Source organism: Camelus dromedarius, chromosome 1 (assembly GCF_036321535.1).
Source record: "Camelus dromedarius isolate mCamDro1 chromosome 1, mCamDro1.pat, whole genome shotgun sequence".
In the NCBI taxonomy this organism is placed as follows: Eukaryota; Metazoa; Chordata; class Mammalia; order Artiodactyla; family Camelidae; genus Camelus; species Camelus dromedarius.
Window position 1 is genome coordinate 121,347,134 of NC_087436.1, and position 12,932 is coordinate 121,360,065.

General features: G+C 60.4%; 1 protein-coding gene across 6 annotated transcripts in view; it reads right to left on the reverse strand.

Moving 5' to 3' along the window:
• HTT (huntingtin) overlaps positions 1-12,932 on the reverse strand; it is a 123,207-nt gene that overhangs the window by 2,780 nt on the left and 107,495 nt on the right. For 3 of the 6 annotated variants that reach the window (XM_064488554.1, XM_031438376.2, XM_064488546.1), the window contains 12 exons: positions 12,061-12,187; positions 10,140-10,240; positions 9,276-9,430; positions 8,818-8,957; positions 7,467-7,549; positions 6,335-6,465; positions 6,083-6,212; positions 4,431-4,586; positions 2,162-2,352; positions 1,775-1,889; positions 1,410-1,623; positions 949-1,054 (listed from right to left, as the gene is read on the reverse strand). In XM_064488554.1, coding sequence (XP_064344624.1) covers positions 949-1,054; positions 1,410-1,623; positions 1,775-1,889; positions 2,162-2,352; positions 4,431-4,586; positions 6,083-6,212; positions 6,335-6,465; positions 7,467-7,549; positions 8,818-8,957; positions 9,276-9,430; positions 10,140-10,240; positions 12,061-12,187 — 1,649 coding nt within the window. The other 3 variants (XR_010382028.1, XM_064488570.1, XM_064488562.1) reach the window with 3 other exon arrangements.

Genomic DNA, 12,932 nt, shown 5'->3' on the forward strand with positions numbered 1-12,932 from the left:
ACGCCTCCTTCGGGTGTGCTGGGATCCACCTGCCTGCAGAGACCAGCTGTTGCCAGCGTGGGCGAGGCTGCTGCTCTGGACAACACCCACGACTGAAAGTTAGCTTCTGTCAACCCAGAGTCTGCCCCTGAGTATCTGGAGAGTGGTCAGGCCAAACGCTGCCAGCAAGCGCTGGAGTGTAGGCTCCACATGGGCAGGGGCTTGAGCGCACACGCCCCTTCTACAGTCCCACATGGAAACAGACCCTGTGCTTAGCTTTCAGGACACCTGGCCTGGCTGGAGCACCACGGACTACGTTCTGTTGCGTGCACTCTTGTGAACTCTGCTGACGGAGCTGGCCAGGGCTGACAGGGTGAGCGGAGCAGACCTGGCTTCCCCAGGGCCACAGACACACAGTGTCCCCTGGACCAAGAGGCCTGGGGCAACACTCAGGCCCCTGTCCGAGGTCTAGCCTGATAAGGCACCCAGCCTGCCGTGCAGGACTGTGAGCTGGGCCAGTCCAGACACAAGGGCACACGTGTGGGGGGCAGGCCATCATCATAAGCTCTCAAATATGATTTTGTTTATTGTTTAAGTTTGTCCACCGAAGACACCTCCTGAGCCATTTTAACATGGCCAAAAGGCTGTGTGTGCCACCCCCCCGCAGCCCTGCTGGTCACATGAGTGAGCCTGGGGCTCCTCTGTACAAAAGCAGCAGGGTCTGGCAGATAGGTGTTACTGACCGGGCCCCACGCCCAGTTCTCCAGGTGTCCGTGCGCCCCTCCCGACACCGCACAGCCGGCACTGCCCTCGTCTTTAGCAGACGGACGCGTGCCTGGGCTGGCCCTGAAGCCCAGGACTCTGAAGCCCCGGGGGCGGGGTCTGGGGCTGTGCGTCCCACAGAGCCCCAAGGGTGGCCCGAGCACACTCAGGGCGCAAGCAGGACGCGGACAGCGGCTCCGTTCTCACCTATCGAAGAGGACAGACACGCGCTCCATGGCCACAATCACAGACTCGCTGTCAGGGGCAGCAGCGCCGGGCCCTGAGCTTCTGCCTGGACTGGCCTTCTCCTTTCCTGAATGAAATAAAGCCGCTGAGTTCTGCAGACTGTAAAACGGACAGGCTCTGTACACAGAGCCTGGAACTCACACGAGAGTTCATGAACCCCCGGGGATGGTCTGAAACCAGGTGACGGGAGCCCCCAGCAGCCCAGGCCCAGCCCAGCCCAGCCGCACAGGGTGCAGCGGCCAGTCTGCAGACCCGCTCCCAGGCGCAGTTCTGACACCCGGACAGCTCTGTGACCTCGACCTGGCCACCCCTGCTCTAGGCTCCAGCGTCCCCTGTGAGAACGGGGGGACCGTGGTCTGCATCCCACGTGGTCTGGAGGGCGGGGGCACTGACCCGCCAGGCACAAGCGGGCCGCTGCTCACCGGTGTACATGCAGGTGAGCATCAGGCCCAGGGCCGCCATGGCCCGGTGCGGGCTGTGAGCGTTCACCCTGTCCACGCTCAGCTTGACCAGGGACTCTGCGTCCAGCCGGGAGAGCTGCTCGGAGAGCAGGAGGCGCTCCAGGCCCCTCAGGACGCAGTGGTAGATGATGGACGGAGTGGACTCCTCGCTTCCGGACAGCATCACCCCACACATCTGAGCAGAAGGAAAGGCTTCCGAGTCAAAGAGCCACTTCAGGCCTCCTGTCTCTCGTGTGTCTTCCCCCAAACCACAGCCACCCCAGGGTCCCACCCCACAGGTCACAGGGCACTCCCCTCTCCAGAGACAGACACCCAGGTCCACTCACCTGGATTATGGACGCAGAGAACTCTGGCCCGACGTCCAGAGGGTAGTTCTCAATCAGGTAGAAGGCAGTGGCGCACATCACCAGCACGTGCTGCTGGCTGTGGGTGTTTACGCAGCTAAAAACAAGACAGCAGCCAGGTTCAGCCACAGACGGCAGGCCGCTCCTGTCTGATGGCACGCGGCGTCCTCCCGTCTCAGCGCCTTGGCTACCTGCCCGCCTGGGTTCCTGCCAACTCCTGCCTGCGCTCTGGCCCCAGTCTGACGTCCGCTTTGAAACGAGTAACATTGTTCTTCTCACTGCCCGTGCTAAGAGCCCCCACATCTGGTCAGACCCCAGAAAAAGCCCGGGAGGAACACAAGAGCAGGAGGCCGGGCAGCCCCAACTCACTGGGCGATGCCCTTGAGGCTGGAGAGGAGATAGTCGCTGACGACGGGGATAAGCTGCTTGGCGGTGTCATCCAGGAGGTCGCACTCCAGCACGTAGAGGACGCCGTGCAGGGCTCCCACCCTGCTGGGCAGGTGACTGCTCCTCAGTGCGCTCTCCAGCAGCCGGCCGACTGGCTCTGCCACAGCCTTGTCCTAGGGCAAAGGCACACAGCAGAGGCTAGCCCCACAGTGCGGCGGGAGCCACGAAGGGGAACTTCACTCCACAGTGTGCAGAACGCAGTCCTCACAGCGGGGCTGCCCGCCATCCTCCACGAGGCCCGGGTGCGGGGCTGGCGCTGGGCTGGCACTCCGGGGCTTGGATGTCGGGAGGGCTCCTGGCACCCTCACCGATGGGGCGGCCCCCTGGGCTCACCCACTGAGCAGACACCCGCTCCCCTGGGGCTGGGGTTTGGTGTGTGCCCAGCAGGGGGGCCCGCAGGACCCGCCCTCGATAAGAGCCCTGGTGCTGAGTCTCTAAGGACCCTCCCTGGGGACAGCACTCCACATGTGCTGTCACAGTGTGTCACCGGGGGACTGAGCGTGGCTGGTGTGACTCCATGGGTCAGGGTTCTGAAAGCGGTGCCCGTTTCCTCTCTGGACCTCGCCCAGCCGGCCTCTCCCTTCCCTGATTTTGCTGTGCAACCTCTCCCTGTGGTAAATCATGGCCCAGAGTGAGTGTATGTGAGCCCCGTGTGTCCCTCTGACAAAGACCCAGGCATGGCCCTGGGGAACCCCAACCACAGTTTATACTAACGTGGACCAAGATGTCGTCTCATTCAGCATCCTATCCAGGACAGAGTGAAGGAGACACCTGAGTCCCCGCACCTGATCCTCCCCAGGGAAGATGACTGCGTCCAGCGCAGAGGTGAGGCAGACACGGCGGTTTCACAGACACGGCAGTTTCACAGACCGCCGCCCCACCTAGGGACTCGCCACGACTGCTGGCTGAGGGCCTCGCCTCACTCTGCAAAACCACAGAGGCCGTTCGGCCCGCACCCTCCCTAGACAGGGTCCTGCAGTCCCTGCGGGAGGACAGTGCCAGGCTCCTCCTCCCGCCCACACCAAGCCAAGGCCTCCAGACACCACCAGGACCCTCGGGAGGGTGCTGCTCCCACAACCCTGGGGCAATGTCTCTAGACAAGCTTTGGAATGCTGATGCTGCACCAGGCGGCACAGGCCGAGGCCTTAGGCCACATCCTGAGGGAGACCACACCACCACTGCAGCCCAGCGTCACCCGGCCTAAGCCTCTTTTTAAAAAACAATGATTCCTCATTGGGTTTCCTGACAACACAACACTTGCCTGTGGGGATCCAGGCCTGAGCACAAAGGCACAATTACCAGCAGCTGAAACTCCCGCAAAGACGAAAGGCCCCTTCAAGTCCAGCTGCTGTCACGTCCCTCTCCACACCCAGAGAGCACACATTTTGAAGAGCTGTGCTCATGGAGGAGCGCCAACGGACTCACTGTCCCTGTTCCCTGGATGGTGGCACCAGCGCTGAAGGCCAACCAGGAAGGATGACACCTGCCTGGGCCTTGGCTCAGAGGGAGAAATTCTAGAGGGGAGCAGTCGGGAAGGAGGTGAGGGTCAGGGCCCCCATAGAGACAGCAGCTCAGGCCCCACGTCTGTCCAGTCCCGGCTGGTCAGGAGCAAGTACCTAATGCCCGGCCTTGGCCTCCTCAGGCAGATGGGGTCACATTTTTAATACACTTTAAGAAATAGCAGAGCCCACGGTAAGTACTTCATGTGGCTACATGACATCCATTCAGCAACACGTGTGCTGACCGGAGCACAGACACAGGCAGGTCCTGACCAACCAGGGCACAAGGAAGGAGGGCTCAGAAGAAGGCCTGCCTGGCCCCGCGCTCAGAACAGACCCGCGTCCAGCTCTAGGGGTGGGAGGGCAGGGTCCCGGGAGGAGGCTCTGTCACCTGGGCAGCACAGGGTCTGCAGCACTTGAAGACGGGAAAAGGGCGCTGCGGGTTGTGGGTGACGGTGCAGGAGTTGTCGGCCAGGACCCCTCGGCCACGTGGAGCCCATGCGGGGACGGCACTGTGACAACCTGAGGACCTGGTGGTACAACTGTGACAACCTGAGCCCCACACAGGCTCACCCACATGACACTCCAGGCAACGTGGGCAAAGGCTCAGGATGTGACCGGGTCCCCTGACTTCTGTCGTCCACCATGCAAGTTAGGCCAGCCAGCCGAGGCCCCGAGCACCCACCACTTACCATCCCAAGGACGGCGGCAGCCTTACAGGTGGCGGGCACAAGGTACTGAAGGAGAATCTCGTCTTCAGAAGGGTGCACCCTCCGCAGCTCTGAGAGCGTCAGATACATCATCTCAAACTGGTTGCGCTCCGTGAACAAGTCTGAGACCACGAGAAGCTGGAGACAGGACATTTGGACAGGAAGGAGCGAGTTACACCATCTGGAAGTACGGGACACGGTCCGAGACACGTGCCTAACATGCAAGAGGCAATAAAACAGGAGCCCTGCGCAGGAGCCCTGACCAGGAAGGAAACTGACAGGACCGGGAAACCTACAGTGCAGGGCAGTCACGTGCCAGGAAGTGAACGTGGCCCTGGACGTCGTCTTAGAAACGCCCGAGCGCACGCGTGAACTCACACACACCCAGGCACACCCACACACCCAGACACACCCACACACACCTGAGGCCCCCGAGCGCACGCGTGAACTCACACACCCAGACACACCCACACCCAGACACACCCACACCCAGACACACACACCCACACACACCTGAGGCCACTGGCGTTGGAAGTGCCTGGCAGCCAGGGGACGGGCTCTCGAAGGCCCCAAAAGAGGGGAGCGGGTGACTTTCAGAAATAAGTGCTTAGGCAATGGTTCTTTTGTCACCCCAAAATGCTCTGTTTTGCACATTACACCAAAACATGAACATCAGCTGGGTGTGAAGGCCCCTGATCTGACGCGCGTGGGGGGCTGGGGCAGCCCCTCCGCCAGGCCACAGGAGTCAGCAAAGCGGCTGAAGGAGGTCCTAGGTGGGTGGACGCCTGAAAGCCTCTGGGTCACAAGGTCAAAACCATTTCCCAGAGACACTAAGACCTGCTGGCTCGTCTCTCCTGCGCCCTCCCAGCCGCACGCTGGCGTTCCCTAGGCGTCACCTGATACAGACTGAATGCAGAGCAGATGGGAGCAGCCAGCTGACTTCTGATGAGCCAGACGTGAAAGAGACTTGCAAAAATGTACAACAAGGCTCTTCTCATTACTTAAATTTGTTTTAAATAGTAATTGTTACTACTTTTATTTTTAAGTGAATAACTCCTTGTTTTCAATTTAAGATCTTTAGCAGTGCTTGCCGCTTGTTGACTTTTTTGAATCAATTTGTAACTTACATTGCAAATTAAAATTACAGTTCTTAAAAGAATCTCAACTTAACCAGATCTGAAACAACTTAAAAACCTTTAAAGGAATATTGAGAAAAACAGACTTTTTAAAAAAAAAACTTCGTCATTACCAAAAAGAGACATCTTTAGGCAGAAAACAAAACCCTGTGCTGCACAGAGAGCGAGGATGGTCGGTCACCGGGCACTCTCCTTTTGGCCGAGCCGAGTGACCCAGAGAGGCCAGCGCTGGGTAAGGAGCTGTTTTAAAACACCTCCCAATTCTGCAAGCACTGGTGGGTGTCACCCCAGGAACCAGCGCTCTCTGGGGTCCCCACTAATCTCAAGGGTGGAAAGGACTCGCCAGGCCGACTGCTGGAGAACCACCGCTCCACATCAACGCTCCTCCGGGGCTGGCGGTCGGGGGGCCGCTGCTCACCGGCCCGCGGGGAGACAGTGTGGACAAGGACCTGGGCCGTCAGCTCCAACGGCACCTCCACCAGGCGCGGGGTCACTCACAGATCGGACCACTTCGCTCATCAGGACGGCGGGGGTCCTCCTGGCTGAGCCCGACGGCAGGATCCAACGACTGTACAGCTCAAGCAAAAACTGAGAACAGGAGTGGATGTCAACTCCAGCCCGGTGTTTCCTGCCACACAAATTTCCCCGTACGAAGGGGAGGTTCATTTTACAAGGCACCCCAAACAGGTCAATGACCAATAAGAAATTTCAAATTGCTTTAAGACTAAAGGTCTAAAGGTGGATGGAAACCTGGAGTTGACTGGAGATGTGGGTGGTGACGTCGGAGCCGGGGTGTCGGCCTCCTCCTCCTCCTCCTCGTCCCACTCCTCCTCCCTCAGTGGCGTGATGCTGTTCCCCAGCCACACAGAGTGGATGGACACCTTTGGGGACACAAGACACTGGGCTCAGCGCTCAGGGCCAGGCAGCGGGTTCCTTGAGGCTGGGCCACTGAGCTGCAGGTACGGCCCGAGGCCCGAGGCGAGTGGGCCCCCACCACCTAGCAGGGCTCATCCAGACCCAGGGGTTCTGGGCAGATGGGGGAGCAGGGCTGGAGAGTTCCGCCTTGGGGACTAAAGACCCAGAATGAGGGGCAGTCAGCCACACAGGTGCGGCTGAGGAGTCTCTAAGAAAGGACACTTCCACTCCTGAGGGACATCAGAATAAGGAGTTGGCAAAAACTGAAACCGAACGTGGGATTTCTTTTCAAAACTGGCCCTCTCGCTGGTAGTCATTTATGGTAACCCCATTTTTCTGAATTGTTTGCTCCCTACAGATGCCAAAGGGTGATGCGCTTATCCCGAGAGGGCAGGGTAGGGAGTCGCTTGGGCCCCTGGGGGAGAACCTAAGGGGGGCAGCACGGTGTGGGAACAGAGCCCTGCTTGCTAAGGGGACCAGCACGGTGCTGAGAGGAAGCCCGTGTTAACAGCAGCACCCAGCCTCAGCCCAGTGCCACACTGAACCCTCCCCGCCCGACTGTCCCCACTTTTCTGGAGGAACTGGATGCAGTGTACAGTGACCTTCCCAGTAAACGTCAACCTGGCGACCTGGCACCAGGAGCCACCACCCCCGCCGCACCGGCTGTGCCACCGCGCCTCCCACCAGGCCGGCCGCTGGGATGTCCCCTCCGACGGCTCCACGTCCTCCCACGTCCTCCCACGTCCCCCTTTCTCCCCACAGACCGACGCTCACTCGCTGCTCCACTTACGCTTATCATTACAGACGGAAAGCACCTTAGAGCCTCCTGGGACTGAAGAATGTTAAGTAAAACAAATTAAAGCAAACCTTCCTCCTATTTATAAATGCATTCAAGCTTCCTCCAGACGGAAACCGGCCCAACGAGCCGAGGGCAGGCAGCAGAGGAAAAGGGGGCGGCGAGGCTGACCTGGCCAAGCAAGTAGCCCGTGCTCCCCAGCTCCCGCTCGGGGTTGATCTGCAGCAGGAGCTTGTCGTGGCTGACGAGGGCACCTGTGGGGCGACAGTGCAGTCAGTGCCACCCCCGGCCACCAGGGCTGCGTCCCGCCCTGCCTGGTCCGGCCCCAGGAGCTCAGGGCTTCCTCTGTTGCTCCATGACCATCAGGTGGGAAGGACCAGTGGAGCAGCGGTGACTCAACTGTCATTTCTTCTCCACGACAAACCAGCTTCAGACCCTAAACGGGAACCGGCTGTGGGCTGAGCTACAAAAGCCTAAGAGTGAGTAGCTGTGGATGAAGCAGCCACCCAGCTGGTGAGCCCCTGGGGCCAGAGGGCGAGTCTGTGGTCAGCACCTCCCGGAACTGGCCTCGGTGACCGGACTGTCCAGTCGAGCCCACCAGGAGCAAGGTGTAGGCTGACCATCTTCCCACGAACCCCTCACTGTCTTTCACACCCTCCATGCCCCCAAGTGACCCCTCACTTCCTTCTGCCAGGCACCATTTTGCCCTCCAACCTCGCCAGCACCAAGATGCCCTCTTCCAAGAGGCCTGCCCCTCCCCCCAAAGGCACGGGCTCTCCCCAGCGTTCCTCGTCCCGTGCCCCCTCTGCACCTGCCCTCCTGCCTCTGCGCTGGCCAGTGACGCCACCTGTCATCTCTTCCATCAGCCATAAGCTCCTCGAGGGCCCACACCATCCAGGGTCGCGGCCCTCAGTTTAATTAGATGCCCGTCAAAGCCTGGGGCGCACACACCGCCTTTCCACAGAGTAGCTCTTCCAGGCAGAGCTTTCAAGACGCTTAAGCCTGCAGGATCTAACAACTCCTAATAAAACCTCAGGAATCACAAAACTCCAGGCTAAAATACTGTTTGTTCAATAATAAAAAACGTACATTGAAAAAAAAAACCCCACAAAATTCCCTTCTTTTAGCCCAGGCGACAAGGTCCAGTGCCCACCACAGGGTGGACCCAGGGAGAGCGAGGCCCCGAGCGGCCACCCGAGATGGCAGCATGCTCTCGCCACACCAAGCTCCTCGCGAGAAGCTAGAGATCCCGCCTGTCCACAGGAACTCTGTTGACATCCCTCTGCTGCCAGCCTCTCAGCCTCTAGGACTCTGCTCCCCACAACCGGCCTGACCGTGGGAGAGGGCGCTCCACTCATGTCCACACTGTTTCCTCCAGGCTGTTCAAGTCTCCCCGGGCCTGAGTACGATGTGGACTTAGGAACCAGGGCCGCACACTGAGTGCCGCAGCCTCCAAATAAAGCCAGGACCGGTCGCTGTGCACGGCTGGTGTTGAGAGCGTGGGCCCCGCCCGCACACGCACCTGTGGTGGCTGGGGACAGAGACGGCACGGGGTCCCAGGCCTGGTACGGGTGGTGGGTGGCGATGTTCTCTCTCTTGGACACCATCGCTTGGATCTCCTGCTCCACAACTCCTCTGACAATGCTCAGCTTCCTCCCAAACCTGCAGTTCAGAGTGAAGGCTGCAGAGCACCAGGCCTCGCTGCCGCGCCTCGAGGACACAGGCACCGGCGAGACCAGGGCCGCGCCCTCTGCGGCGCTCCACCAGCCCCTGACCCCAGCTCTGCTGGAGTCTGCCCTGCACACTGGACGCCACCAGGCCTCGCTCACCAGGCCACTTTCGGATCTGCGCCCCGAAAGTAGCTAGGCAGCACGTGCAGGGGCCTTGTTTTTAAGCTTGGCAGCAGAGGAAAGGGCGCCCTGGCGCCCCTCTGCCCCCACCACGGCGGGGCCCTGGAGACATGCAGCAACGCGGGCGAACCTGGTGTCCAGGGCTTTCAGGGGCTTGTTCCGGGGCTGCTGTTCCAAGCAGCTCACGGCTGGGTTGCCGGCCACGGGCACAGTCATCGCGCTCAGCACCAGGGAGGTGATGGCCTGCACGGCCAGGACGTGGATCTGGGTCCTCTCCGTGTCTTCCTGGAAGGGAGCCCACACGTCACCTGGTTGTGACGCCAACGACCACCGCTGCCCACCTGCAGGCAGATGCTGCAGGCCATGGCTGTCAGGCCACCTGGCCTTGCACGCAGGGGCCCCGTGTGCCACGGAGGGACATGCCTTCCCGGCCATGGTCCTATTCTGTCTGCGTTAAGTTCATCAGAGCTGTGACTGGAAGTGAATCTCATGGGCAAACGCCTGCTTTTCAAAGCAAGGTCTCCTATGGCACAGACCTCCAAATATGAACTACTTTTAAAGAAAAAGTCCCTGACATCCTCACTGATTTTAGGGGCTTTGCATTTGACAACCTGTTAGCTTCTACACCTGTGAAAGACAATCTCGGGGACTTCTGACATGCCTCCTCTCTGCAAAGCAGCGAAGGCAAACGAGCCCAGGCACGTGCGCGCAGCCTCCACAGCGCACCTCGCGTCTGGATGAGATGTTGAAACCGCTGCGCCCCAACACTGGGAAGCAGAATGTGATCTGCTTGGTGGTAAATGTGCTCCAGCCGCAGGCGCCTGAGGGCCCCCGGGCCGGGGTGCTCGCTCCTGCTTCAACAGCAGCGCAGACGCGGGCTGGCCGCCCTCAGACAGAAGCCTGCGCTGGCTGCCCCCTGCCCTGCGGCTGGCGACGCGCATGCTGCTGTGACTAAGCGTGCCCGGCAGTGGCACAGGCACGCCCGCAGCCTCACCTCCGGCGGGCTCTCCTCCTGCTCCATCACAAGGGGCTGAGTCACCAGCACACCAAGGAGGGTGGCCCATGTTTCCTCAAACTGGGTGCGGCTGGTCCACCCTAGGAATGCAGACGTCCATTAGGCAGAGTCCCCTGGCTCACACTGCTGGACACGTCATGGCAGCGGGGCTGCCAGCTTTCGTGCACAGCAGCTCCCTCAATCCTCACGACAGCGCTGGGATGTGGCCACAATGCCAGCCTCGCCCAGGTGGCCTGGTGGAGAGGTGCCTTCTCAATCCCCGCTGTGTGGACTCGGAGGAGTAAAGGGGCGTCTCGCACTGGGTGCAGACTCGGGGCACACACCACTGCACAGCACGCTGGGTGGTGGAGTGTGTGTCACGGAAGCTCCGCGTGCAAGGCAAGCAAGTTAAAGCAAGGGCTCCTCTGACGCCGTCTGGAAGGGCAGCAGGTGGGAAAGGCCTGTCACTGGCGGGACGGCGAGGGGGCTTTGGGGAAGGCGCCCGACAGGCATCCTCGGCGCCAGCACGAGCTGAGCTCAAGTGCTGTTCCACACACGGTGCTGAGGGCTGCGCTAACGTTTCCACTCATCACCGTGGGGGTGGGGGTGCCACGCCACCTGCATTCGGGTTACAAGTGACAAGAATGGGGGTGCTGACAGGGAAACCAAAGTGTCAGACTTCAGGGTGTTCTTGGTAACCTGGGTGTAGACTGACTCAGACACAGACTCAGCTACAGAGACAGACAGGACAGCAGGGCACAGATGCAGACAGACCAACGTGACGGTCTACACAGAACAAAAGAGGACAAGGAACAAGGACGACGGCAAAGGCGACACCAGGAAAAGACCGCAGGGCCGTCCGGGGCCTGCAGGTATGGCTGACGGCTCCAGCGTGGGGACGCCGAGGGCGGACAAGAGAGCTGGTGTCAAGCTGGGGTGGGGAACCAGGAGGCTGCCTGGGGACACTCTCGGGAGAAGGAAGAAGGAAAGCCTCGAGAGGGAGACGCACCAGACTGCTGCTCAGACATTCTGAACAGGGAGGAATCGTCTGCTTGACTTAAGGGAAAAGCAGGGGCACAAGGTGTCTGCTGCCTGAACCTTCCAGGATCAAAGCAAGCACAGACCCGCAGGAGCCGGAAGAGGGGGGCCGGCCGGACGTGGAGTCAGCGCGCCCACGCTGCGCTCAGGGACAACCGGGCTGAGAAATGTCCGACAGGGCGGAGCCACAGGGGATCCACCGATGGCAACCCCCACATGCGCCGGGCCATACCTCCAGCCATAAGGTGGGGACAAACCTTTACACCCAGCTGCGGAAAGCAGAGAAGCATCCTGATGGGAAACCAGTGATGCTACCGCTTCCTGAGGCGCTGTGTTAGATGCATCTTTTAATTTCTAAATCTGCAGCAGTTCCATGAAACTGGCACAGTCCCCACTTCCCAGATGACAAAGCCGGGGGTGTCTCCCAGAGGCTAAGAAGACCTGCCCTGCCACGCAGAGCCCAGCGCGGTCTCCCTAGAGCCCACCTCCCTCGGCCCACGCTGGCTCCCGCCCCCCCGGCTGCTGGTCCTGCCCACGAGAGAAGGGGTGTCGGTGGTCACATAAGGAGGCGCTCAGAGAAAAGCACCGCCACCTTCTGGCACAGGTGCACGACGCACAGGCTGAGCCGCCTTAGTGTTAGCAATCCCTAGGGTGCCTGTCCTGACTTCAAGCGAGCCTGACACGGGAAAATCTGGGATTAAACTCTCACCCACACGCAGACTTGGGTCAGATTTCTCACCGTGACGGTATTGTATACATTGCAAGATACATTCATACTGGATGACATCCTGCCCTAAATCTTTTATAGAATACAAGGAGGCCAGGGCCCGCCGCTGCGTGTCATGATGCGTGACCCCCAACCCCAAGGAGAAGCGCGGGCTACCCAGCGTATTGACGCGGAAGATGAACTCTTTGAAGACTTCCTTTTCCTGGAGGAACTCCACGGGGATCTCGGGGAACACTGTGCCAAAATCCCCTCCTGGTGTGGGTGACCATCCAAGCTTCCACACCTAAGAGGATGAGAAAGGAACAGTAGACAGAGTCAAGTCAGGAAGACTGGATTGTGAGGAAGACAAGAAAACACTCTTGAAGCACAGCCTCCCTCCCGAGGCCACCGCCTCTTGGACACAGACACTCCCAAAAGCCAGTAGGTGTGCCTCCCACACCTGCCGCCAGCACCACGCGTGCTGGGTTCTCAGCTGCCTCCAACCGTTAGAGGCTGGCAGGTGTCAGGACAAGCTCCACTGTGTGCAGAGACGTTGCTGGGGGCAGCACAGGACGAGCCAGGCCGCCCACAGCTGTCACACTGAGTCAGCGTTGCCCAGGCTCCCACGAGCACAGGAACGGAAGGCCAGCCGGAGGCAGCAGGAGGCGCTGGGCTCCACACTCGCCCATAGCTCCCTGCTCCCGGGTCATCACGCCGCTGGGCTTTTCCTCAGAATGAGCCCCTGAGTGGGAACTTTCACCTCCCACAGCAAAGCCCCCTTCACATCGCCTCCCCGGCATGCCTGCAGAACCTTCCACACGCACAGGGGCTGCGCCCTTTCCAGGCAGTGACAAGGGCCTTCCTCCCGGCCCTGCTGGCCTGCCCCCGCTGGCTCCAGCCCCGCACAGGGCAGCCCACCGCCCTGTCTCCCCCATTCAGCAGCTGCCCCGGGACAGGCCAGCCCAGCTCCCTCTCAGCCCTCGCCCTGCCCACCCAGGCTCTGTGACCTGAAGCCAGGTTTATTAACGACACCCACCTGAACCTCACCC